The 27,201-nt window shown below is 40.5% G+C and overlaps 1 protein-coding gene and 1 long non-coding RNA gene across 9 annotated transcripts in view; one reads left to right on the top strand and one right to left on the bottom strand.

Annotated features, from left to right (window-relative positions):
* Positions 1-7,786: 7,786 nt before the first annotated feature.
* Positions 7,787-27,201, top strand: part of RAP1GDS1 (Rap1 GTPase-GDP dissociation stimulator 1) — an 86,326-nt gene continuing 66,911 nt past the window's right edge. For 3 of the 5 annotated variants that reach the window (XM_052682124.1, XM_052682127.1, XM_052682123.1), the window contains exons 1-2: positions 7,789-8,033; positions 25,563-25,702. In XM_052682124.1, coding sequence (XP_052538084.1) covers positions 25,687-25,702 — 16 coding nt within the window. In that variant the 5' untranslated portion in view covers positions 7,789-8,033; positions 25,563-25,686. Of the gene's footprint in view, positions 8,034-25,562; positions 25,703-27,201 lie in introns of all 5 variants that reach the window. The other 2 variants (XM_052682126.1, XM_052682125.1) reach the window with 1 other exon arrangement.
* LOC128080191 (uncharacterized) overlaps positions 8,090-27,201 on the bottom strand; it is a 68,127-nt gene continuing 49,015 nt past the window's right edge. For 2 of the 4 annotated variants that reach the window (XR_008206533.1, XR_008206532.1), the window contains 5 exons: positions 26,924-27,018; positions 20,285-21,052; positions 16,977-17,142; positions 13,103-13,144; positions 8,090-10,451 (listed from right to left, as the gene is read on the bottom strand). This is a non-coding gene — a long non-coding RNA (uncharacterized LOC128080191). Of the gene's footprint in view, positions 10,452-10,861; positions 13,145-16,976; positions 17,143-20,284; positions 21,053-26,923; positions 27,019-27,201 lie in introns of those variants that run through there. The other 2 variants (XR_008206535.1, XR_008206534.1) reach the window with 2 other exon arrangements.

Below are 27,201 nucleotides of genomic sequence, written 5' to 3'. Positions count from 1 at the left end.
TGACCACAGATCTCTGTCATGCAATGAAAACATCAGATGTTCCAATCTCTTTCTTGCCTAGCTTTCCCCTGAAGCATCAGGTATAAGCTTTCCCTCACTACTTGGAATATAATAGATAATTATGATATTTCTTTCTTTCTTTAAATCAGAAGTAATTTCCCAACAAAAATGTAAAGTCTTCATGCCTTCTTGTCTTTCTTACTCCTTAGTTCTTTTTTGATCCAACTGTTGCATCTTATATCAAGTTCTATGTTGTCTCATACTCGGACTCTTTATGCACTACATCCATACCATCCTCACAGTCATTTCAGACTATTTTCTTAGAGATCCTAGACTAAGCAATTCCCCTTCTCTTCCATGATCACCAAAAATCCTGATGCCTTGTGTTGTTCTGCCCACTGTATTGAAATTGTAATCTTTCTCAGAGAAGACAAAGTCTTATTTACTTGCCAAGGAGGTTAGAATCAATTGAACTTGCCCTCAAAAGCAAGATGAAGGGGAAAAAAAAGAAAAAGAAAAAAAAAGAAAAAAAGGAGAAAAAAGAGAAAGGCAAACAATACGTAGTGTGGAACTTGTCTCAGTGAAGTACAAAATCTTTTGAATAACATTTTGTTGAAGAAAGGTAAGTCTGACTCACTTCACAACATTTAAAATCCCCTCTTACAGTACGAAGATTCATGCCCCTTTTGTTGAAAAAGGAAATGATGTTAAGGAAGCAGAAACCCTCACAAACATTTTGAGACATCCATCCTTTTATAAATGCAAATCACAAGAAAAGTTATGAATCAAACACCTGGATTTAGCTTAGCAAATATGCATGTGCATGTACACACAGACACACACAGACTTTGCAATTACACATCTGCCATTAAATCACCTTCACAGCATAAGCTGCTATTCCACCCTGACCTCCTGAGGGGTATGGTAGAAAAAAATACAAGGGAAAAAATTGCAAGAGAGATCAGATCACAACTCAACATCTATCTGAAAATTCAGTTTTGTTCTCGGGTACTTCAGACTGCCCGACTGCATGCTTTTGGCTGCCAAAAACACAGCTGTTATTGCAGTCTAAAGTTCTTGCAGTATCTCAAATACAGTATGAGTTTTGAGGACTTGCCTGGGAAAAGTGACAAATCAAAAGAAGACTTCCAGTCACTGAGACATACTTGCAGGTGTCTGGTTGCAAAATAGGCACTACTTCTGACAGCCAAGACAATGGAGTGAGGCTAACAACTGCTGCACATACAGACACTCATGTGTAGGTGCACAGCTGCAGCAAAACGATGCATTCAGCAGGAATGAAAGAACTGCAATATATTTGGTGAGATGCCAAATTCTATAACACTGAAAATTAAAGTCAAAGGATTTTGTCCTTGATTACCAGGGTTGTTGATTTAGACCTGCAAGTACAGAAAGACACTTCTTTTTTCAGTTCATTCTTGATTTGTAAATCTGATATATTCCAGAAATATATATGCGTGTAGACATACATGTTTAAATTCATTTAATACAGATATGTCTCTCTATATATGCAGTCACAGATAGGTAAAAATATAGATCTGCTTTAATTTAGTGAAACTTCCATTTCGGAAAACCAGTAAAATCTATAGTCCATTTCACAGTTAAGGAACTGAAAAAACTCACAGGGTTCTGCATGTTCACACATTCAAAAAGTTCTGTTACCTTAGCATACAGCCTGAATTCCTGTACTAAGGAACAAAAAATTAAATAAACCACAGAACATATATTTTATCTACCTGAAAAGCTTGATTGGCTTTAAAAGGGCACATTGCAGGCAGCTTCCTTCTCCAGCTTCATGTCACACCAGCACATTCAGGGCAATAATGTGGCAAGACTCTGTTCTTGGAGCTGGGCATTCCTCTGACTAATTACTCTCTGTATTAGCCAGATTCATCTGGCTAATACATTGCTCAGATGTTAACTTCAGTCAAAATGAGTTCGGCTACCTGAATATGGCAAAATTATCTCCTAGTAGCAATGAAACAAATGGAGTCAAAACAGAGAGTTATAAAATACACAGAAATCCACTGGATTGCAATGTTGGAAGAATAGTGAAAGATTGGGGTGGGGAGAGAAAAAAAAATAAGGAAAAATAAAAGGGCTGCTCTATACACATCCCAAATGTCCTGTTTGAGTTCTGAGAGTTTATTGACGTTGAAGCATAGCAGTATTTACCTGGTGTAGGGAACCTGCTTTGGCAGGGGGGTTGGACTCGATGATCTCTGGAGGTCCCTTCCATCCCCTACAATTCTGTGATTCTGTGATTGTATCTGACAACGTGAAAAAAACTATGAGCTACAGAAAACAGGGTCTTTTCTTCTTTTTTATATATATACAATATATATAATATAATAATATATATATACAATAACATATAATATATATATTAATAATACTAATGATACTACTAATAATAATATATAGCTATAGCTATCTATATAGCTATATATATATATAACTATATATATATAGTTATAACTATATATATATAGTTATATATACAGCTATTTTATTTTACTTGAACACATACAGTAAGCAACTGATAAATTCTTACCTATCTGTTGATGAAATGCTTATCCTCATGCAAGGATGATCACAAATCACAGCAAGAAGTATGAAAAGTAGGACTTAAAACAGATAATTTTCATCAGAATGCCCTAAAATGTCCTCTTCCTTGCATTGCAGTATCTTATTCTATGCATCTTTCTAACAGCTCAGCTCTGGCTTTACTGAGTTACTTCATTCACAAATAAGTGGGATTCAAAGAACCTCAGCATTACGCAGACAGAATCTGTTGTTACAAATTAGATACTGCTGATGTGGCTTAGTTTTATTTACCACGAAGTAGAGAGATACAAGCACAGAAGCAAATAAAAAATAATTGTCCCGTTAAAAGAGTAATGCTATTTGCATAGTGACAAATTATAACATGTAACTATCAAATGCTTCATAACAAATAGAAAACACTGTAACAAATTCTGTCATGGATACGTGCACTTCATTGGGCTAAATTAGGAAATGTGATTTGAGTAACAAAAGATAAACTGAAGATACACAATTGAAAACAAACAGCAGCGCGGTTGCTTTGTGAACTTAACTCCAAACTGGCCTTTATCCTAGCACACAACTGTATGTTGGCACTTATTCAGGGATAGGGGTATCAATCTATAAAATTTTTTGGGTTTTTTTTTCCCAGTTCATTTCATATTCCTATGACTTGAGCAGGAAAATAACTAAAATCAGCTGATGATAGTCATGAGGAATGCACTTACAGAAGAGATAGAGGTCCCGTGGACAAAACCTATTTGTATTTTAGTCTCGCATTTTATAGCATTTAAGTTTTCTGAAGAGAGTAGAGTTGCCTCCCCACTTGAAGAGATATAAGGATTACAGGATCACACACAGATTACAGAATCCTATGGGTTGGAAGGGACCTCTGGAGATCATCTTGACCAAAGCTAGTTCATCCTTTCTTGCTTTCTTCCACCAGCCCTCTCAGGATAATGGCAGAAGGAGTGACAGGATCATCTGTGTAACACAGGCTGCGATACTTAACCTAGATGCTTCATGGACCCATCTGCCTTTACTCTCCCGACTGCTGAAGAGATTTGGTCAAATACAGCTGTGTACCACCACTGAGGAACAGGAACCACCAAGTTGCCATACTGGTTACCATACCAACAGGCAGCTAAACACCACATGGCTCTGCCACTGCCCCAGCTCAGGACAGGGGAAGAAAATATAATGAAGAGGAAAGCAGATGGTTTGAGATAGGGACAGGGACATTGCTCACAGATTACCACGACAGATTAAACAGATTTAGCATAGGGGAGATTAAAGTAATTGATTGTCTGTTGCTAACAGGCTTGGGCAGTGAGAACTAAAAGCAAACTAAAACCTCCTTCCACCCCCCCCCCCCCCCCCTCCATCCTCTTTTACTTCATCTCCCGAGAGGCTCAGAGAAATGAGGAATGGTGGACAGCCTGCTCTACTATGGGGCCTTTCCTGAGCTGCAAGGAAAGTCTGCTCACAGAGGCCATCCCTGAAGCCCCCTGCTACCTAAACCTTGTCATGTTACCCCAGTGCACATACCCAAGACAGCTGCATGGCTGAACATTGGTTAGGTGAAATTTAAAGAGAGAATCCAGCTAGTGAAGAGAAAGACAAATATACCCAAGGCCTCTACCAACCTATCCTGGGAATAAAGACTTTCCCAAGCCCAGATTCTGTGACTAGGTCATCTAATTCAATTTTAGACCTACAAATCTTCTTGGCACAAGTTGCTTTCCTATCTCTTGGCTGCAGGAAAGTCATAATACAGAAAAATTAAAACAGAAAGCACACAAAAATAATGCAAGTGACAAGCTATGTTTGAGGGGAAGGAGGAGAAGACTCCTTGTGTAGGAAACCTCCCGCCGCTCTGAGAAATAAAACCATCCTACTGTTACTGCCTTTGTATGTTATAAATGTACCATCAATGGGCCTTATTACTTTCCCTAGCAATTGAGAAGAAAGAGGGAGGCACTATCAATTCAGAAAGACACAGATTTTCAGGCCAGAAAGGGTTTCTGCAATATTTGAGCTTGACTAGCAGTGCATGCACTCTCTCATACAACACGTGCAGTATATTCCTTCAGCTGAAGTAAAGTTATGCTTTTTGAACAATAACTAAGCTGCATGTGAAAACAAACAAATAAACATGAGTTTCTCAGCTTTCACTTTTCCAGGTCAGTGATTCTGATATTTAAATTTCACTTACAGCTATGAAACTTCACCTTACGTCAAGGTTGGTGTACTGTAATTTCAACTTCCAGCACTTGCCAGTAAGACATTATCACAAATACTTACACACTGGATATGGGAACATGAATGAGTTATCACAGGACAAGGTCACATGTTAGTTTCTGTATTAACAACTGTTCTTGCCCCATGGAAAATATGAGGCAACTTGCTTTTAGGGACAGCAAATAGCTAGAAAACATCGAGTCAGCCTTGTGAACACTCTCCCTGATCATACTTTGTCATCATCTTCCCATTCATGTATTACAGGAAGACCTGAAGAAATGGCTTGCCCTGGTTTCCAAGTGTGAGTTCACAGACAGCACTGCAATATCTCCACCTCTAGTTCTACAAGAACTTAAATTTCTCACAGTGCCAGGACTCGGAGTGTTGCTTGTGCCTCTTGTAGGAAGCAAGTAAAGCACTACCAGCATTTCTCTCTTTGTCCTCCTTTTCCTATGGAACAATTTATGATAGCCTATTCCTGTCAGATGATCCAAATTCTATTAAATTATGGAAATATCAACCATATCATATTTCCCCGTGTATTTGAGCATCCCAACATCCTCTTGCCGATCATGCAGGTTTGTAACATTGGTACAGAGGTAATCAGAAGATATTCCTTACATGCACCTTTGTGACAAATTAAATTAGATACTGCATGTGAGAAGATTTTCAAGGAGATGCTCTGTCAGGGGTGAGAAGATGTGCTGAGAATGTGAATCTGATGCAAGATGTGAGACTGAGAATTCATGATGTAGTAAGCACTGGAAAGTCACTTTGACCCAATTTTCTTGCAGAACATCAGATATAGTCAGTACTTGGGAGCACAGAGACATCACTAGTTAACTGCTTTGCTCATATAGTTTTCTTCCTCGTTTCTTCTGCAAATGTCACATTGCTTCCAATTCCCAGTTTTTCTAAAAAAAATTAATTAATTTTTTCCTTGATGAATACATCAAGGATATCATCATTTTAACAAAATATTCTCACAGGCATCACTGCATTGTACTATACAGCTGCTTATCTCATTAAAAAAAATACACTGCACTGATTTAGCGTACTGTTGTTTACAGCTATGGTGTCTAAAAAGCCTGATGGCACAAAGGTTTGCTTTGTACACTCTTGGAGATGGAAATTCCTCTACTAACGTCTCCTCACCCTTTTTTTTTTTTTTTTTTCCCCACATCAGTACCATTGTTCTGTTGTAAACTTGTATCTGAGAACTTGAAAAAAATCAAGACCTCAACTCCTTCGGGGCTTTCTTTCTCTCCTACAATTAATATTCAGTCCAAACAGTAAAAGGTCACCCAAGTTTTGGGCAGTACCTTTGGATCTGCTAAAAACAGCAGTAATCAAAGAAGTTCCGTAGTACCAGGCCTCTTACTGGCAATTTCTCAGAAGCAGAACCCTTTGGAAGCCACTGTTTCAAAAATCCTCTCTCAGAGCAGGTTACCTTTCTGGGCCTTGCGAAGATTGTTGTCTGCTTCAGTTTAGACACACAAGTACACCCATGAAACCCAAAAATTTTACAGAATGCTCTTATCTACCCCAGGTACAAATGAATGATAAGATGAAATAACATGTGGGACAATGTCCTCCACGATCCCTCAGAGATGGATTAATGACAACAGAATTTCACTGCCTTTTTCCCCAGACAAGAGAAGGAAACATTTGGGGGATGGTTATAAAGACAAAGGAAAAGCTTTTATCAACAGAAGGAAATAAGGAAGCAAAAATGTAAGAGATGAAGTTCAGGCTTGATTTTAAAATAGTTGAAGTCAGCGACTTTTCACCACTGAGATTCATCTAAGAACTGCTGTATTTTATTAGAGATTGAATTAGGCAAACTCTGCAGGCAAAGCACAAACTGCTTTGTGTTCTGCTCTGAATGAATTTTCTGCAGTCTCAATGCAATGAAGCCTTTCAGTTGTATAACCATAGTAAAAACACGGTCATTTTCAACATCAACTGAGCATAAAGCTAAGTATCTTCAGGATCAAGTTCTGCACCAAGGGACAGTGGTTAAGCCCACTGAAGTCAGCTGCAAAATCCGGCTGATGTCAGAAGCAAAGACATGGTGAATCGCACGGCTACACCAGTGTAAATGGACAAACGAGAGCATTCCTCTCGTGCTGCACAGAAGGGACGGCAAATGATTCTTTGCTTGTCCCTTTGCTGATTCTTTGCTGCTCCTTCTCAGGTACAAAAGCTTCCAAGCCCTTTCCCATGGAGGACCCCTCGGAAGCTGCCGGCTGCCACTCGTGCACCGCGGGGCTGACTCAGCTGCAGCTCCTTTTTTCTCCTCGCTCATCCTTGCTGTACCCGCTACCCATGCCTATGGAGCAACAAGACTTTGACTCTTTCGTCCTACTCTGTCCAACCACACCGTGGCATTTACTCGAGTAAAACTGTGAATAAGGAAAGAACTGAAGAAAGCGAAGACGCTCAGAATGTTTCCACATTGTTAACACAAAGACTCCCTATAAAAGCGATACAACGCGAGGATTGTCAAAGCAAAGCGTTCGCGACTGCTTGCTGTGCTACAAAAACTGAACATCCCAGGGCAGAGAGGAAGGGGGAATACAGAGATTCATTTTCTTGTTAAAAATGTCCTCCGCACACAACAACCGCGGGCAGAAGCCTTTCGCTTTCGGCCGCGCAGTTCCCAGCATCGCTTCAGCAAAACGCACGGCTTAAGGCAATGGCAATTTGCCCTTCCTCCGCTGATCTGAGCTCACGGGGCCCATCTCACAACGCTCGCCCCCCGGCTCAGCCCTCCTTTCGCGCAAAAGGCCGCCAGAGCCCGAGGACCTCGCCAACAACCCCATCCTCCACACCGCCACACCGCCACCCCTCAGCCCCGCTAACAAAGGCGGCGCGGGACCGCCGCAACCCCCGCCGGCACCGCCCTCGTCTCCCTCCTTCCCCGCCCCTCCCGCGGCCGGGCCGGGCCGGCCCCGCACCGCCTTCTCCGTGCCCGCCCGCCCCTCCCCGGCGGCGGCAGCGGCACGGCAGGGTGCCGCCGGGCGGGTGGGGTGTCTCCCAGGCGGCCTTGCCCGGATGTGCTACCCTGACTCATAGCCGAGCCGCACGCAGCCTCCGCGCCGCTGCCGCGCTCGCCCCGCTCCGCTCCGCGCACGCCTCTCCCGCGCCTCCCCGAGAGGCGGCGGCGGCGGCTCCGGGAGCAGGGGAAGGAGGAGGAGGAGGCCGCCGCGGCGCCACCACCATGGGTGAGTCCCCTCTGCGCAGCCCCCGCTGCCGCCCCTCCGCCCCCAGAGGCCGCCGCCCGAGCTCGGTGCAACTTCCCCGCCGGCTGCGGGGCTCGGAGCGCGCGGTCTCCGCGGCGCAAAGTTTCCGCGGCAGCTCGGCTCCGCGCAGGCCGGGCCGCCCCGATCCGCACGCGGAGGGCGCGAGGAGCCGCCTGTCCGTGTGCTGAGGGCGGCTCGGGGCACGGAGTTACGTAAGGCGGCCCCGGGACCTCTCGCCGATCGCGGCCGGCGTGACGAAGGCGGTCGGGGTAACGCTTTGGGAAGGTTATGCTGCTGTCCCTGTCCGCTGTTGGAGAAAGACGTAAGGATGTTCGTGTCGCTCCGGCTGCGAGGAAGAGCGTTACTCGTGCCTCCGAATGCAGCCATGTTACCTCTGCCTTTTTTTTTTTTTTTTCCCCCCCTCTCTTTATGTTGTAAATTAAGTAGTTTCGCACCGGTCGCCACTTGGATGGAGCTTCCAGCGAATCCCGTGTGAACCCAGGGAGCGCAGCGTTTCACTGCCTTCACAGAGCGCTCTCTGGGTTTCTCCTCGCTTCCCCACCTCCTCCTCCTCTTTGCACGCACAGTACGGCGCCCAGCAGCCACCATCAGGTTCCCCGCACAGCTGGCTGCAGTGTGGGCGCTGGGGCAGGGGTGGCTCCGCCGGCCTGTGTGGCTCTGTGCTCTGGGCCGTGGATCCCCAGGGCGAGGGGATGTGTGCTTTGCAGATTGGGCAAGGGGCCTGACTTCGGTTCGGGGCTTTGACATCAGCACTTCCTGCAGCCTCAGGTGCTGCACTGTTTAGTTTCTTTTTGCAGATCACGCACATCTTTCCTTTTCGACTAGAAGTTTCCATAGGAAGAAGCACTTGCAGTGCCTCAGTTTTCCTGGTCGTGGAATGGGATAGATACTTGTTTGCTTCCTTTAAAGTGATGGAGAACTCCTGGAGAACAGTTGCAGATGGAAGCTGCCAGGGGTCAGGCATGGAGGAGAGCTGTCAGGTTTGCTCAGAATAAGGACCAACTCTTTACAGTGTAGCAAAGGCCTCTTTTCGTGCATGGAGATACCAGGATTTAGTGAGAATGTATTTCCTTCTCTATTCTCAAAGTCATGCTGGTAATCTGAGTGTTCTGGTCAAAGTACAGATGTGACCAATTCTACTTTGTCTCCCCCCAAAAAAAAACTTCATAGTGTTAGCTAAACCTCTTCAGAAAAGCTGATGCAGAATTAATGCAGCACTGTTTTAGATGAGACTACGTCTCAGCTGCAGACAAGTTTGAAAACAGCTTGAGAATCTGCTCCAGCTTGCTATATAAGTAAGAGTCATTAAAATGTTTTCAGGAAGACTGAATTTTTCTCTAGAATCTGTCATTGCCCGTCTGTAACTGATCAGAGGTTACTTGTGCCCACTCCTTCGCATATTGGGGCCTGGCCCACTTGCCCTTAATAAGAATCCAGGCAAACTACAGCCTCTGCAGTAGCTCTTGTTGCTCCAAAGAGCAAAGACTGAAATCAGTTTCACCTTGGCTAGCAGCTAACTATGCCTTCTGCTGTTCAAGATCTATGTTCTAGCTCATACAATCAATGCGATAGCTTCCCCCATTCTGCTTATAGCATTCTTTTGGGTACTGTGTCGCATAACAGCTGCAAATCCTTAGAATTGAAGTGAGAATGAATATCTGCAGTGTTTAATTTGTTCTTCCTATGGCTTGCACTACATTCCATAAATCATGCTCAACAAATAGGCATTTGTAGCAGAGTGCGGTGATGCCTTACAGTTAAATGTGAGCTCTATTCTGTGTTCAAAAATGCAGGCTTAGTATTAGCTGATCTGTATACTGGTGATATAAAATGGAAAGCCAAGTAAGTATATTTTAATGCCAGTCAAAAGATTTCTGCCACTAAAAATATTTTTGTATATATGGATCTGCATTATCTTTGCTGTATAGAAATCTCTGCTGCCACTTCAGCCCCAAGTGTGTATTCCTCTGAAGTCATTCTCATGGCAGTCATTTCCTCCTGGAGGACTGTGGCTTCTTCTCAAAATTGTCACTTTTGTTGCTCGTACTTATGTAGTTTTTGAAGTCACGTACACAGAATGGCACAGTTTCAACAACGTTCATTTCTTAGCTTTGCGAGACAAGTTGCTGAAGTGCTCCTAGTAGCAAAACACTGAGTACTTGAGACGTGTGCTATGCTTCTATTTTTATAAGAACAATTTCAGATTTTTACTTTTCAGTTGCTGATGTCATGCCTCCATTTCCTGATGAATAGCCCCTTTCTCTGGTCAGTTTTCATCTTTTAACCTCCAAAACCACAACCTGCATGCTCTGTCATGAACTCCTTGAGGCCAGGCAGGTTTTACTGTTTTCAGGCAGCAGTCATCCCACAAACACGAATCTGTAAGATAAATCAGTGATATGCATTGACCACTCAACACTAATTCACTGGCCCCAAAAGATGGAGAAACATAATTCGTGAGAGTTCATATACTGAACAGAAATACAGGTTACACACAAAGTTATTTTTATGGTATGTATCAGTTGCAGATTGAAATAGAGATGTTACGATCAGTAGCAGTGAGAGCTCATGAAGACCATTCTTGCATTTCAAAGCACCCGTTGTGTTAGCAAGAAATGGAAGGTGGCCTCTATTCTGATGAAGCTTAACATGTTCCTGAGTGCTTAGCTGGGCAACAAACCATGAGAGCAACCTGCCAGTTGCACAGGGAGGTCGGGGAACTTCTTAGATTCTCTTAGCAATACCTAGCACTAATATCATGGTGATGAGATGCAGGAGATACACAGGCTATAATGTAAATGGCTATTGTGCATTTAGTTACAATTGTCAGAACAAAGGCTTACGTTGCCGCTCTCCTCCCAGGGCACTGTATTTCCGCTCCTAGTTTCCATACAGAATTACCACAGTTGTCAAGCTTTGTGGCCAGCCTGGCAGTTGTGAACTCCAGATCAGAATGTCACAAGCCACTGTCTGTATTCATGATATTGGTTCACTCAGTGAAGATGGCAGAAAGGAGTGAATATTCAGGCATGGCTGTGTGCAGTATCACTTTTGGGAAAATGGGAATAAGCCTGTGTGGTTTTTGTGAGTAATCAATAGCCTCACATATGAGAGGAATGAAAAAGTTGTCCTCCTTGAAAACAATTCTGCTTGTAAGAGATGCGAGTCACCTTCATAGATTGCTTATAAAAGTGATATATTTATTGCACAAAAAGCTAATTTTTAATTATTTTAAAGCTTTTGCAAATACAGTGGGACTTCGTATAATGCTAGCATATTAGTTGTACCCAGCATCAATACACCAGTTTAAGTCAGAATGAGTGAGATGTATTATAGCCAAAGACAAGACTGCATTTGGCAAAAACCTTGTCCTGAAAACACAAAGGCAGAAGAAACTGATTTTAGGATATGGCTCTGTTTCTTCCTCAAATAACATTCCTCAGAGTGTCCCTCTGAAGCATCCAGAGAGGTTAAATTAGTTCTGACTGCTCTACCATAACAAATAATGTTCCTATTTTCAGGCCGAAGTTTGTGATCTTTTGTTATTACGTAAGATGAAAGCCAATCAATTTTGTCTCCTGCTTTAGGTTAAAGGCTTGATTCAAAAGTGTGTTTCTTAAGAATGTAATATGCAGTGGTAGCTGTGTAGTCAAAATAAAACTGGGAAGAGAAAGGGCAAAAGAACAGATGAAAACTGAAGGAAACAAAGCACTGATAATGAAAATGAGGAAGCTACCAAGACAAGAATAGAAAGAACAAAAATCCCTTAAAGGAAATGTGTGGAGGGAGAGAAGTACTAGAAGCAAAGGAAAGATGGGGTAAGGAATGAATGAACGGAACAACAGAAAACAGAAATGTCAGAAGGAAATTAGGAGCTCTCTTCCTGATCCACTCCCAACTCCCCATTTGATACAATCGCCAGGGTATTAAAGATATAGATAAAATCAGAGCTTTTTTACCCTTTCTTTGTAATTCATTTTGGCTGCAGCTGATAATCCTTGAGAAGATTCATTATAATTCTCAGCATTCCTCAAGTAAAGCTGATCTATTTCTGGAAGTTCTGAGAACTTAATTATTTATGAATATGTAAAAGATAAGTAAATATGTCATTAACATAAACTAACATTTGTTCAATAAAGGACAGAATAATGTTGTCACCATTTGACATGAGAGAAGGCTCTGATGTTCCATCTGTGGCACCTGACCAGGAGGTTGGGTATGGTCCTTAACTCTGTTGCAGGATTCAGGTTGAGTGTTACGGACAGTAATTGGTGACCTAATTACTTACATAAGAGAAAACCCACTTTCTCCTGCTGACAAGTCCACCCAGGTCTCTGTGTTAACGAGAAATATTCCATCTGTCTTTACGCTGTTGTACACATTATGTTTAAAACAGTATCTCACTTCCAGATTAAAATTGATTAGTAACTACATATAAACTTCTGAAAATTAAAATCTCGTGTGCCTTCTCCAGCTACTGGTGAAATTTTTTAATGACTGTTTGAATGTCAATTAGGCAAGGAACTTTTCCTATGAAGGGACTTTGTCCTTGCAGTGAAGCTGCTACATATAATCTCACAGGGCCTCTTCTTGTTAAATACGGTCTAGAAACTTGTTTCTGTTTACAAATTTTAATGATAGCAAGCAGATGGAATTGGTTTTGGTAGTGTAAGATGATTGTAAAAACAACAACAACACCACCACAGATTTTTGATCACTGAAGTTCTACTTACTCCAAAAAATAGCTGATACGTTTTAGAATTTTCATGTGCTCTAGATATGCCTAACTGAATTTGTAAACTCTCCGAAACAAATGGCTTTGGTTCAAGGAGCTTCAAAGCTGTGCACACAGCCTGGCGACATTTGTTCAGTCTGAGAGTCACAGTTCTGCTTTAGGGAGCTTTGAAGTTGTGCAGAAACCCTGGTGATCTCAGCCCACTCTTAAGCTGTAGTTCAAGAAGATTACAGGCTCAGCAGACACCCAGTAGAATTTGGCAAATCTATAAACCAAATAACTGCCATTCACTTACTTTCAGGTGGAGGATGGGGTTTAGCGAAGGATTCTTTGAGACCTGCAAATAAAGACACAGTTCACATTAACTATTTGCTTAAATACATGTCTCAGAAACATCCCTGACTTGAAACACTTTCAGATATTTCGTAGGAGAATTTGAAAAGATATATCAGGAAATAAACATCTGTGCGTATGTGTCTGTTGCAGCTGGAATTCAAAACATGTTTAAATAGAGGAAAAAGTAGATGTCTATATGAAATTGTGTTAAAATTTGCAACCTAAAATGAATAAAATGAGGGCATTTCAAGCTTTGCATCTCTAGGTTAGACAAACCTACTACGAAGATTACATTCACACATTCAAAAATGAGGAGAAAAACCCACTCTTTTGGAAAGGAAATATTTTACTTGATCCCTTTTAATACTTAGTGCTATTTTCCTCATATTTCAAATCTCTTAAAAAACTTACTGCTTTCTAATTATGTATTATGGGAATATGTGAGGCATGGGTCAGTTCTGAGCTTTTGTTAAAACACCGAATAATTCCTTGTGTGAGTGATAGCTCTGTGAGATTCATTATAGTTAATCACAGTTGCATACATTCATCAGTTGGTTTTGGCCTCTGATACTTGCCAGCCTGACAGTCACGATCATTTGGAAGAAATTTGCCAGATTTGTTTGTTAATTTTTGCATTAATTTTTTTGTTTACATTTCCTGTCAGTTGATTTGGATTCGGCAAGCCGTGTCAATATCTGATTAAGTGCAGTTAAGCAGGTGTTCAAAGTCACGTGGTGAATAAGCAGCCTATCTTTCAGCCCTATCTCCTTCGCTTTTGCAAATATGCTGGGGAGTAAGCCTGGAAAGAGAGAAAAGTGAGTGAGAGAGATGGAGACTGAATTAGAAGGCCCAGGCTCATGGAAGAGATCAGCTTAATGGCAGGATGTACAGCATGATGAGGATTGAACAGAGCTTTGGAGAAATTTGCTGGGGCTGCCGAAAGCTGTAGGGAACAACAGACCTTTGCTGATAGGAGTCTGTGCCCACTATTAGCTTCCTCTGTTTCTACGGCTCTCCTGGTACATTAACGTGGGAGCATTGGGACACAAAACCTACAGTTAAAAACCTCTTCTCATGGAATTCTTCGCCTTTCAGTGAATGCCTTTCTCTCTACTATATCCCAGTCTAAAAATAACCCCATGTGTAACATGAAGGAAGGATTAATACTTCCCTCATCATATCTTAAAGGAAGGAGGGGGGCTGCAAAGAAAACTCTCTCATAAATAGCAGGTTACAAACTCCCATTTGCCCGTAACTGTATCCAGACTAGGAACTAGAGCTGCTTTGTATTGTATGGATTAACACTGTGTCAGTGTTTTGTAGCTGGAAACTTAAATTTTTTCCTGCTTGAGCATAAATACAACCAGACATGAAAGAGGAGCAGCTGCAAGGCCTGTGGTCTGCAGGTTCAGCAGAGCGTTTGGCTGAGGTGAGCACGGTGCTGAGTGCAGCCTGCTGTCTGCCAGCCAGGAACTGCTCTTGAGAGCATATTTAGAAAGGTTTCCTGTCTTTGGTGTTGTACCAGTCTCATGACATGACAACCAGCATTTCTAGCCTTAGAAGCAACCTTACAAGTACATGTCACTATTTCAGGGCTAGTAGCACTTCTGCTCCCTTCCCTGAGTTCGTGCCTGTATCCTTTCTTTGTTGAGAAACCCAAGATGATCTCAATTTGCAACACCCAGTGCACTGCAGGCAAAACTGAGTTCAGCACTGCCAAATAGCTCCCTGTGCTGCATGAAGGCTCTGGAACGATTTCCTTAAATCAAAATGCTGTTTTATCTTGACAGCAGGAACAAAGCATGCAAAGAGAAAAAGGCTTTAAAACCAAAGCAGGAGTGTACACATCTTTCTTATCCAAATTTTCCCTGTCCACAGAATGTTTAACTTATACCTGCTGGGCCTCTGGAGGAACTGACTGAAGTCAGTCTTCTGAGCCTAGTGTATGTAGAAATAGCATCTTCAAAGTTGTGACCCCTTCTTCAGGCATACACTTTCTGAGAATTTTAAGAGGAAATTCAGGGAATTAACATGATCCTCAGGAGGAGCACCAAAGCAATGAGTTGTTCTGGGGATATTTCACGCTTGCCCCCACCTCTTTCTTAAGTAACAAGTAGCCATGATGCTTCTTCCTTTCACTCCCATCTCTCCTATCTTTATGCACTGAATCAATTTTAGGGCCAGGCTATAGTTTTACTGGGGGCAGCAGGGGGGGGAGGTGGAAAAGAAAGCAAACTACAACAGAAAATTGGCCCATGAAGGCATTCACTGTAAAAACATCTGCTATGATTAAATGAATTTAGAAATACATTTAATAGGCTTTATATACAAACATATTTGATCTCACCCTGCAAAACCTGTTGAGTCTTTGTTCCTGGAATTCCTTAGAGGGTGATACAGACATACTGGCTCCCGCCACATGAAATTTGGATGAAAAAAGAGAAATTATGGAGTTTGAGAGCAAGATATGCAATATACCCATAAAGAACGGCTGACAGGAGTCAAGGAAATTCAGTTATTTAGTGGTGGTGTTGTTTTAAACAATTGCAGTACAAATTCCATCATCTGTTTACAGCAGGATAAGTACTTCAGTTAAATCAGAGGTACTAATCATTAAGTTTACATGCAGCAGTGCCCAAACTGCTGTGCAATTTCCAGGCAAAAACTACATTTCTGTAACTGATGCTGTAATGTCCTTATTTTCTTCAAGTCATTTCTTTTTTTTTTTTTTTAACCTAAGAATCATTTCTTACTCTTCCCACTCTCTTCCACCGCCATTCTATTCCTTTAGTCCTTGCTAAGCCCCTTATTTCATTGCCCAGTTTTCTGTAACGTCTTCCTCCTCTTGCCTCCTCCAGTTCTCTGTTCTTTTCTGTCTTTCCTCCCATCTCCCACTCTCTCTTCTTCTGGTTCTGTCCTTATTAATTATCTGACAGCTTCTTCCTTCATACCCATTCCACTATCTTTGTTAGAGAAAGAATCGAAAAACTGCTGTTCCACTTTCTAATTTTCAAAAGCAGAAGGTTTTTGGTTTTTATTTTCGTAAATATCTGCTAGTTAAAACTAATATAAAATCAGTTTTTAGTTTCGCCTAACATACAATGAGCAAGACTGCATGAAAGAATGTATCTTGTAGGAAAGAAACAGCCCAGGATTGGGCCCTACTCATGTAAATGCTATTTATACAGCATTCTTGTACCCACACAAAGCCCACACTGAGTACCACTGAAGTCACCAGGATCCTGCTTTTCTGACTCAGCTATAATGGGCCTCAAACTATAGGGTCTGGGTGAAACTGTGCAAAATAGCATGTTCCATAGAAATACACTTAGAAATATTGGCTCTCCAACTTATGCAGTTGGGAGGATGGAAATATTAAACATTGGGCTAATTTTGAGAAGCACTGTTCAAATGTCTTTTATTGGTAAGTACGGCACTATGCTGGTTTATAACGTGAAGAAATGATGGAAGAGCCATATTCTGTGCTGAAAAAGAAGATCTGTTGAAATCTTTTTTTCTTAAAAACTGATGGAATCGTACAGCTTATAGTAATTTGTTATTTCAAAGAAGAAACCAATTTAACATGAAGATAACATTAGAACATCATCCTGTAAAAGGGATCGTAAGCACGATGTCATAAGCTATTAATATACAAAAAGTTCTATCTTGTAGCAGCATAGGAAAAAAGAATAAATATGTTTCAGAAATGCATTTTGCAGCCATTAGATAGTGTCTTTTGGTATTTTCTGATATTCCCAGAAAATGTTAGAAATCTCTCTCTAAGACTTATACACATTATGCTTCTAATGCCACATTAGAATGTGGATACTTACTGTTTCACAGGCAAGAATGCTGTAGGAGGAACAAAAAACAATTCAATGCACTTCTTCAGAATGCATCGTCATCCCAGAAATGATCTGAAGTGCTTGTTTATCTTTATGAAGGCTATAACTTCTCCTTTTACAAGGGGAGTGAAGGCATCACAGTTTCTGTTTCTGACTGTTAAGAATAAGGTAGAATTTCAGATTTCTTGTACAGTCTCTGAAAGAGTTCTTCTGTGAATGTAAAATTTGAGTTCTGTGCCTGTACCCAGTTCAAAACAGATGACTGGGGGAAAAAATGCCCTAGATAATACAGCACTTTATGTTAGCAAGGGAGGCCTGTTTTGTTTTGCTTTTTCTTGTAGTTTTCTTTTTCAAAACGTTTATGAGGTTGTCTTTCTGATACTAGATAGCTCTTGTGATAAAAAGCAACAGATGTGAGCTTCTGGATTACTTTTAGCATACTCAGATTCTGAACAGTTCACTGCACTCAGGCATCACAACAAACAAGGTGTCAGTCAGAAGCCAGCACACTTCAGCAACTTTTAAACTGCTTGCTTTTCTAAAATCAGAAATGGTCATCAACAAAACAGAACTTTGGCTGTACACAGAGAACTTTTTCTGAAAGCTGATTAATAGGCACATTTTACAAAATGACTGAAGTTTGGCAGGTTGTCTGAGATACAGCCTTTTCTGTTGGACCCTTTTTGTATCTTAAAAATAAGTGGATGAGACTGTTATTATTATTATTATTATTTTCACTGTTATCGGAAATACATTTCTTACAATCAGAAATACGCTGAGGAGCCTGGATGCAGATTAAGTTTGGACTGCATTTGGGGTTGCAGAGATTTAACTTTTAGATCAAATATCAGATATCAAAATTGAAAATTTGGGAAATCTTGCAAGCTCCCTCCTGATATTTCCTCATTATTTCTCCCCAGACTCCTTCTTGCAAAAGCAGCCACTGTGTCAAAAGAGGCCCCTTCTGATTTTGGCCAACAGTTCAGAATGAAAATACAGCAGCAATTTTTGTTTAAACATTTGGTGGTTGGACTTGCAGAGAACATTCAGAATAGGTGATTATTGTATTCATATAACAGTACCACTTTTGTACCACTCTTGTACCACTCTTACTCTTTGATCACAAAGCATGTGTTGAACTTCAGTGTTCATTTTTAATATCTTAAGGATGCAAGTCCAAGTATAGAAGGCAAATTCTGCTTATTTATGTCAGTTTAGTATTATTCCACTCTGTACCTATGGAACTAATTTGTCCCCAAAGTCAGCATATCATTTGAATCTTTTCATTAGAGATGCTTCTGCTGCTTCATCTAATACAACCTACAGGTAATGTAAAGCCATCAGGCAAAGAAGTCTGGTTGCTCTGATGTGAAAGGTCTGCATGTTCAATGCAGAACTTCTAAAATTGCATTAATTTAATGAAAATAAAGCTTGTTTTTTCCTGTGCTGAGACATAGCATCTTTAAACGTAATACAGCAAACTATCAAATAACATTTTTAAGTGCATGTTGTAGATTCAAATGGCATTGCCTTGCAGTGCTTTAACTGACCTGGTTGCAGAGCATTTAGAAAAGGTAATCCGTTGAAACAAGCTTTGCTGTCGAAGCCTCTGTGTAGTCAGATTATGGCCTCAGTTCCATTACCCTGTATTATGCATAAAGTTGCTGCAAATTTGATTTAAATGGTAACTGGGCCTAAAATGTAGCTTTTGTGTCCTACTTGAGCATAAACGACCATAGGATAATGGGCAATAAAGTGATGGGTAATAAAATGATGTCCATAGCGCCTTCATATCTGAGATGCCTTGAAGAAGTCTTGTTTTTAGATTCTTGTCCTGGTTCAGTAGAATTAGTGGTTAAAGGTCTGCACAGAGTTTTGGGGGCTGCCATGACTCACAACTGTGGAAGCCAAAAAAAGCTGCAGATGTTCAGTGTGCTGAAGAATTTGTGGCACCAGAGAATTAGGAGTTGCATTCTCAGAAGGCTGTGCATCATGGGATCAGACACAGGTCTGAAGAAATCTGACCTCCCATTCATTTGAGGGAAAAGGTAGATGCACTGGCCATGGGTGAAATTAACAGTCCTGGGCTCTAGCATTAAAAGATTCCTCTTCAGAGGGATTTATAAACACTAATTCATTAAAACAGATTCCCATGCAAGACTTACAAGTGAACGGATTGTAGAAGGCTGCTTTTGACCCACATAGGGACACAGGAAATAAGTGACAACTGCTTAGTTGAGTTCTATCATCAACTCTGAAGTACGAAGGCAAACAAATAGCCTAAGAAATGAAATATATAGTGTTCAAAAGAGATATTGATTCAATACTTATGACAAAGTTTGCTCCCAGAATGTATTTTTCAGTGTGGCAATGTATCATTAAGAGAGGTATCAATGTACAAATGCCATAATGATTGTTAGAATTAATAGCAGAATTGTCAGGCCTGAAGGTCTGTGTGCATCCACAACTCTTTAGTTACCTCAAGAATTAAGGCTTATGGGCATTTTCATAATTATTTCATTATAAACAGTCCACAGAATTGCCACTGTAGTAGGCATGTTCCCTTTGTGTATTTGTGTCATGTATACTCATGTATAACTCCTCACAGATTTTGCTTTTTTTTTTTTAAACAGCCACATTCTAAATTGTTTTTCACATTTTAAGTTATAGAAATATATATATATCTTTTTTTCCAAGAATTCAAATCTTGCTAAAATAAATAAGACTCATTCTGTCTATTTTTTTCTGTATTTACAAACAAAGAGGACAATGAAAAGAAGTCTACCTGGTCCATTCATCAGTGTTGTGCTCAGATCCTTCTGGAATAATATGAAGGACTTAATCAAGGCCATTTATTATACACTCATATTCTACACGTTGTATTTTTTCCAATGGTAGGACCTACCTCCGTGATATTTTATAGTTGTACCGTCAGTCTCCTCATACGTAGGAACTGAGGCAGCACAAAATATACATACAGTGCTGAGTAAATGCAAGACAAGAATTTCATAATAACGCATAACAATATGCTGTTAAGAGAAAGGAAATAATTTTATACATACATACATATAAAATGTATGTATATTTTATACATACATATACTCTCTTATCCATGACTGAGGCCAACACTGTAGAAAAAAAGGGTGCCTGTCTGTTTAAAAAGAAGAGGAAAAGATCTGTTACCTAAGAGTTAGACAGCAGGAATAGTCAGATCAAGATTTTTCCAGTCTGCACTCTGCTAATTTATAGCAAGATGAAGCAGTTAACAGTTCTGTCACACAGCAAAACAGACTTACCTATAATAAGGATGTCCTACTTGGATGCTCTGTTAGGAAGCCTGTAGTAGAAACAGTGGAAGTGTTGGAGCTGAAATATGAACAGATTCACAGTCTTGTAGAAGGAAAACAAAACTTGTCATTTGGAAGGATTTTGAATAAAGGTTGTAAGGATTTTGAAGAAGGCCAGTGCTATAACCGGGTCAACTGTGATTTTATGTAGTTACATCTTGAAGCCTCCATAAACTTTGTGTCTTCACTTTAGGTAGCTGCAGGGCCACTATTCAGTCACTTTTCATCCTTCTCTTCAGCAGAATGAGGAAGACCTCATCCCCCAGCCTCACTTTTGCACATCACATGCTCTGGGGACAGGCTCATCTTTGGAGCCCTGTCCTTTCTCCAGTTTCTCAGTGTCAACCTGGGACATCCAGAGCCAGGTTAAGAATTTGGGGATGTGCAAGTTCTCACCAGGCATCAAGCAGAGACTTGATCTGCTGGCCACACTCCTAATATAGCCATAATGCTGTTTGATTTATTTGCATTGAGAACATGCCGCTGGCTCATGTTTTAATTGGCCTCCACTGTAATCTCCTGGGTGTTTTCAGCAGGGCTGGTCCTCAGCCAGTCAGCTCCCAGTCTTTCCCAGTGTGTGGGATTGTTCAGTCTTAACTACAAATCTTGGTCCTTACACTTGCTGAAGAAGACTTCTGGCCATCCAATTCCCAAGTTTCTGAAGGTGCCTCTGGATTGCTATTTGTTGTGTCAGCTGATCCCTCGATATAGCATTGTCTGCAAAAGATTAACACTGTTCAAATGCGTGTTTACCTTCATGCTATAATGTTTTCAAACAAAAAAAAACCCCCAAACTTAAAATCTGCAATTTGTCCAGCCCAAAAAGAGCTGTGTAGACTCCCATTCAATTTTTTTACGCTATAAAGTAAGGCAATGATAAACACTTCTTATTTGTGACTGTAGAATAGCAGAAAAATGATTACATACTTGAAAAAATGTTTGAGAGTATTTGTTAGACTAGCATCTGTAGTTGCAAGTGAACATGAATTATTGGTAATCACTTAATTCAAGTGAGTAGAGGATGACAAACCTTGATTTGTAGACACCCAACTGACTGAAGTCTGCAGAATAACACTAATGATGAAATATGGATTCTCAGTGTAGCCTAAATGAGATGTCAGCTTTTTCTTTTCTACTTTACTTACTTAACTGGTGAGAAGTGCAGAGAGAATGACTTGCAGTAGCAATTCATGGGAAACCATTGGGTCCAGATCTCCAGTCATCCTACTGAGAGCCCTACTAAGCATGCCACAGCTCCCATCTTGCCTACATGTCCACTTTTCTTTCCAGCTAATCAGGGCAGAGCACATAACTTGAGTTTCTTTCACATGGAATATGATAAATCAGAACATGCACTTTGAAGGTCTCCTGATCTTCCAGTTTAGTCATAGCACAAATCCTGGCCCATACTTAACTGTAGAGTCTTCTTCACTTACGCCCCTTCCTACTTTAGGTTAATTTACCCAACACATTTTGCCTTTTTACCTGTAGTTTTGTTTTGTGTTAAGCTTAGATAATATTTTTTTATCAAGCTGGAACAAAAGAAGGCTTTTTCAGGATAGATGAGTCTACACTAGCAGTGTTACCTGTTAGCATCTATCACTATTTTTATTCCTCTATAGCACAATGTAGACCTGAATAGGATGACCACAGCTTTTGCTCATCTAGATGAGGGAATAATTCATTTTGACAGTGGCATTTAATACTTCTCTAGTGGGGCATAGACTGCACTGTTTTAAGGTATTATCACAGTGCATTCTACACACAGGGAAGACATACTTCACTATAAAAGGGTGGCAGTGCACAGGGCTTGCTTTTCCTGGGATGGTGTAGATTCTTCAGTGCTGGTAGAGTTTATTAATTCTCTCTTTCTGGGTCTTCATGTAAGCTTTTCCTTGCAGCATTCAAACTAAGATTACAGATCGGAAGTGCTGACAAAGAATAGGGGTGTGCTCAGTCTGAGAAGGCCAACCACCTAGATGAGACATAGAAGGAGCTATGTGTGCCAAGTTATGTGCTGTATATACAGGAGATTTAAAATTACCAGCAGCCATCAAACTACAACGCTTTACGCCCCTATTCAAGTGGGAATGGAGAAAGAAGAAAAAATCTCTTTATCCTGTAGCTGAAACATTAGCAATTTTCCTGATAAGTATTGCTTTAATGATCAATTGCTGGCTGTATTAATTAATATTACCACAGTAACTTTCTATATGAGGCTTTTGGGTATTAGTGAAATGGAGAGAAAGAATATTAAAACTGATAATATATATGGTTTTTTTTATTATAAGCAGCTTCTGGAAGTAAATGAAGTATGGCTACCAACAATGCATCACTGATTTATGCCTGCTGATACAGAAGCATCCTGGTCTTTTCCTCTCATTTCATTAAGACGTCAGCATGTCAGTGGTGGTTAAAAATGACAGTAGCTTTTGGCACATGTGCAAATCTGCACATTACTCCATGAACTGTGTCTGTAAGCTTTCCCATATAATGTGACCACTTCTGAAATATTCTTTTCTCCACTTTTCCTTTCTTCTACTTTCAAGCCAACACAAAAAAGAACAAACAAACAAACAAACAAACAAACAAAAAAACACAATTGAAGAATGTAATAGGAGAGATTGTTTCCTCAGCTGTCATCTCTTTGCACTGTTGCAGCAGTGGCTGGCATCTGTGGGAGTTCTATACGCTGACCGAGCAGAATTCCCTCCATACAAACACTGTAAACATATGCTATAGAGAAGACTGTGAAGGTCCTCGATGTTGCTGCAAGATGCCTCCAGGAGGAGGGGCTAAGGCACATTGTTAGAGTTGTTCAGACATCTGACTTACTGTTGCAAAGCTTCCTATGTGTCTCTTGACTGCCAGGCAGCGTGTAAGTAACTTCCCAGTGCACTGAGTTATGCAGATATGGCTGTGACATGCAGCGACTGGTCAGGAAATCACCTCTGCCTCTCAGTCTTGCTGGGTTTTGACTTCTGTTCTCTGTTTCTTTGCCTTCTGAACTAGAACTGTATTTCAGCCAGAATGGTAAAAAGATTGGCAGTCCATCAGTAGCTCAATCCTCTAAGTGTCTGTTTTGAGTAGTTTACTGACTGTACAACTGTCTTAACAGTACAGCTGCATTTAACAGGGATGCAGTGATCTGAAGTGTTCTTTGAAAGTGGCATAAAATAATATGGATATTGGGAAATATGGCAGTGGAATTTTTGTGTAGACTCGTGGTTAGGGATGGACTGCATATGCTATGGATTTTAGGTGCTAGTTCCCAGTATGGCATTCAGAAATCCGAGGCAGCTGTTTTGGCTCTCTAAACAGTGCCTGCAGAGTTTAGAGTAGGATCAACTACCAAGCTCAGCAGGAAGACATTCATAACTAACGTGCATACCTCTGTTCTATTCAGCATAATTTCCACCTCAGGCCAAGGGCATGGAGTTATTTGGGAGATGGGTACCTGCATCTTTTCAGTGAAAGTCTGAGCCTTTCTTACTCCTCCTTTTCAAATGTGAATGAAGGAAGAGGCATTACTTCCCTCTCCTTCCTTGAGATGGGCTGCAAACTTCAGTAGTCTTTTGCTTCACACATATATGGAAGAAGAAAAAAGAAGAAAAAAAGGAGAGTAGTCCAGTTCTTTTCTCTTCCTGAATCCAGAGCTCTGCCATGAAACAAGATCCTTGGTATGCTTCTGTGAAATTGCATGCAGGGGATGAGACTGAATTTGGTTTATTTTAGTGTTTATGTTAATGTGTAAAATGCACTTTCATTTTATTGTCATTTACTTTCTGTGGAATGCTAGTATTTTCACTAGGGGCACATTGTGGCATGGGGCCAAGAGGACACACTTCTTAGAGATCTCTATCAGGCTAATGCATGGATTTGGCTACCTGAGAGAGCTCTCAGGAGCTACCTGAGAGGATGAGAAGAATTGTGGATTTGGGCTGATGGTTAAATTTCTTTAGAATTTGGTGACAAGTGAATAGGACCATTGGAAGTAGGCTTCCTAGAGTCTTTTCTGTCTATACATTTAATTTTATTCTTTTCCCCCTGCGATTTAAGGGTTGGTCAAGATCTGCTTGGTCATCAGAGGAATAGATATCTTTGGAGCAATAGTGGATGTTCTTCATTTGGGGGCCACGGTCTTTGCAGCTGTGTGGCACTGGCACAGGCTGCCCAGAAAAGTTGTGGATGCCCCATCTCTGGAGGCATTCAAGGCCAGGTTGGATGTGATACTTGGCAGTATGATCTAGTAGCTGGCAACCCTGTCTGCAGCAGGGGGATTGGAACTAGGTGATCTTTGAGGTCCCTTACAACCCAAGCCATTCTATAATTTTATATATCTAATTGCCAAAGAACTTTGCATCCCTTGTGAAACACATACCAAGGACCTGTTGGTGGTTTTTATCTCTTCAAGCTCTGCCCTTCCTTCCTGAGGCCTGCAGATTGCACAGAGAGCCTGCTTCCTTCCAGCTGCTGTCAGTGGCTCCTTACTTAGTCTAAGGGATGGTTATTATGCAGTGAAACACAGCACTACTGCACTTCTCTGCAATACACTCAGATCCTGCTTGCAGAGGCAACAAATTACTTTCAATTTAAGATAAGAAGAGGCATTTTGCAGATATCTTTTGTCTTTTAAAAATATATTTCTTTGGAGGAAAAAAAAAATCTTGGTTGCCTTTTTTTTTTTTTTTAATTGAACTTCTTACAGATGTGTCTTATGAGCATTTCACTTCTTTTTGGGATATTGGCTGAATACAGGTTGCAGAATGGAGAGTTAATAACTTAATTAAGAGACATAAGATTTAAAACGTATGAAGTAGCCTTTTCTTTCAGAGATTTATTTTTCCTGATTTGCCCTGTCAGACTGTCTTACTCCAAAACCATATTTTCAGAGGATACATAGTGCATCCTCTCATTCATTCAAACGTTCAATGTAATTGTTTGAAATAATCCTTGAGGCTTATAAAATTTGGATGATGATTTACCCAGCTGTGTATACGTGCCTTAGTGTGCAGCCTCAGAACATCAGTATCGTGTTTACTGCTCTGTCACTGTTGTATAGTTTTCACTAAATAAAGCTCTTAAATGCTGTGCAAAGGTTAACAATCACTTATAGCTGCAGTAATCATGCAGAAAACTTGTGGGGTTTGTGGAAATATTTCTTTTAAATCCTCTATATTAAGCATTTTGCTCACTGTTTTAATTTTGCCATCTGATTCATCTCCAGGTTTGTGTCAGCCTTACGTGAAAACTCGGTTGAATCCTTTTCCTCTAGAGAGTATCTGAGCTGATCCCATCAGTGCAGTGCTTTATTGATGCTGTATATCCTCTGCATTCCTGAGTGAGAACAAATGACTGCATTAATAGGTAAATATTTATAGCTAGTGGGATTAACCACAGATGCCTATTAATCTTGGTCACACCAGATTTAAGGTGATATGTGATACCTTTAAAAACAAACTTTGGAGTACATTTTGGCCCTAAAAGCTTCTTGATGAGTGATCGAATTCTAAACATTCGAAAGCCAGTTATAAATGACTCAGGGCTCCAGTCTTCAATTTGCAATATGTGGGCACCACAGTCTGCCTGCAAGTACTTATTGTTTATTTGGGGCCACCTTAGCCAGTAATTTGTGCTAAACCACTGAATTGCATCACACCACTAATGGCATCACACCATCTCACCGGCCAATTACCAGCACATTCCAGGACTGACTTGTTTTCCTTTGTATTCTTCATTAACTTTAGAAAATATTAAGATCCTTTTTCTCTGAAGCATGAGGAAACTATCACATTTTATCAGCCCCTTCTGTGGTTAAAAGAAATTTTTGAATTGTAAGTTTTAACAATTGGGTTTTTAAGAGGAAAGGCTATTCTTATGTCCATTCTTTTCTTGGGCCAAAAATGTTTTACCAAGAGTAACTTAATAGGAAAATACAGACAAGCACTTTTGAACTGTAAGACATTTGTAAATAGAGGTCTTTAAAGTCACCTATTCAATTTGCAACCTGCATCTTTCTAACATACTGTCAAAGAATAGTACAAGTAGGTCAGTTTTTAGAAAAACTTACAGGAGCTTACAGGAGCGGAGCTGCACAGTGCAATGCCTTATTATCTTTTATTTTAGAAGCAGTTTAATCTCATTTCTGACATTATCTACTTGTTTATGCTTTATTTTACCGGTGAAATATATGTATTACATATTTACAGAAAGTGTAAAAGAACAGGATACAAAGTGGCCTCTATAACTTCACCAGGCTAAGTATTTACTCTCCTTGTTGAGGTTCGGCTAAAGCACTCTCTGTGAACCCTCAGTCTTTCAGTTTCCATTTTCTGGTTCTGTGTCAGGCATCAGAGATTTTTCATGGAGCTAACATGCAAAGAGAGCAGCACAGACATCATGATAGCAAGTGCCAAGGAGAAGCTCAGATCAATAGCTGAAGTAAGGGAACATGCTTTGCTGAAATACTCTGATCAATCTTGAATTTAACGCGCAGCTTGAAAATCCAGCATATAATACAACTTTTTAGCCTGGAAAATGACTGCAAAATACAAATCTATGTATTTTAAGAATTTTTAAAGGACTTACTTTTTAGAAAAATGCTCAGGATCCAAACTTTCTTCTAGGATGGTGAGTACTTGTAGGCTAGTACCCTCTGTATCCAGTAATCACATGCAAAAGTACTATAGCAAAACAAAGCAAAGGTATTAATAGATTAAAATTTAAGATCTCTGACTATGAGTACCAAAGCAGATTACGTTGTTAATTTTCAACAACTACTTCAGTTTAAGATGTGAAGGTATCTCTAAAAATGTAGCGCTGAATAAATACAGAACATGTAGAAAGATCATTATGTCTCCACTCAG

Source organism: Tympanuchus pallidicinctus, unplaced genomic scaffold (assembly GCF_026119805.1).
Source record: "Tympanuchus pallidicinctus isolate F22 unplaced genomic scaffold, pur_lepc_1.0 scaffold2, whole genome shotgun sequence".
NCBI lineage: Eukaryota > Metazoa > Chordata > Aves > Galliformes > Phasianidae > Tympanuchus > Tympanuchus pallidicinctus.
The sequence above is the reverse complement of the archived record's forward strand: the minus strand, read 5'-3'. Positions and strand labels throughout refer to the sequence as shown.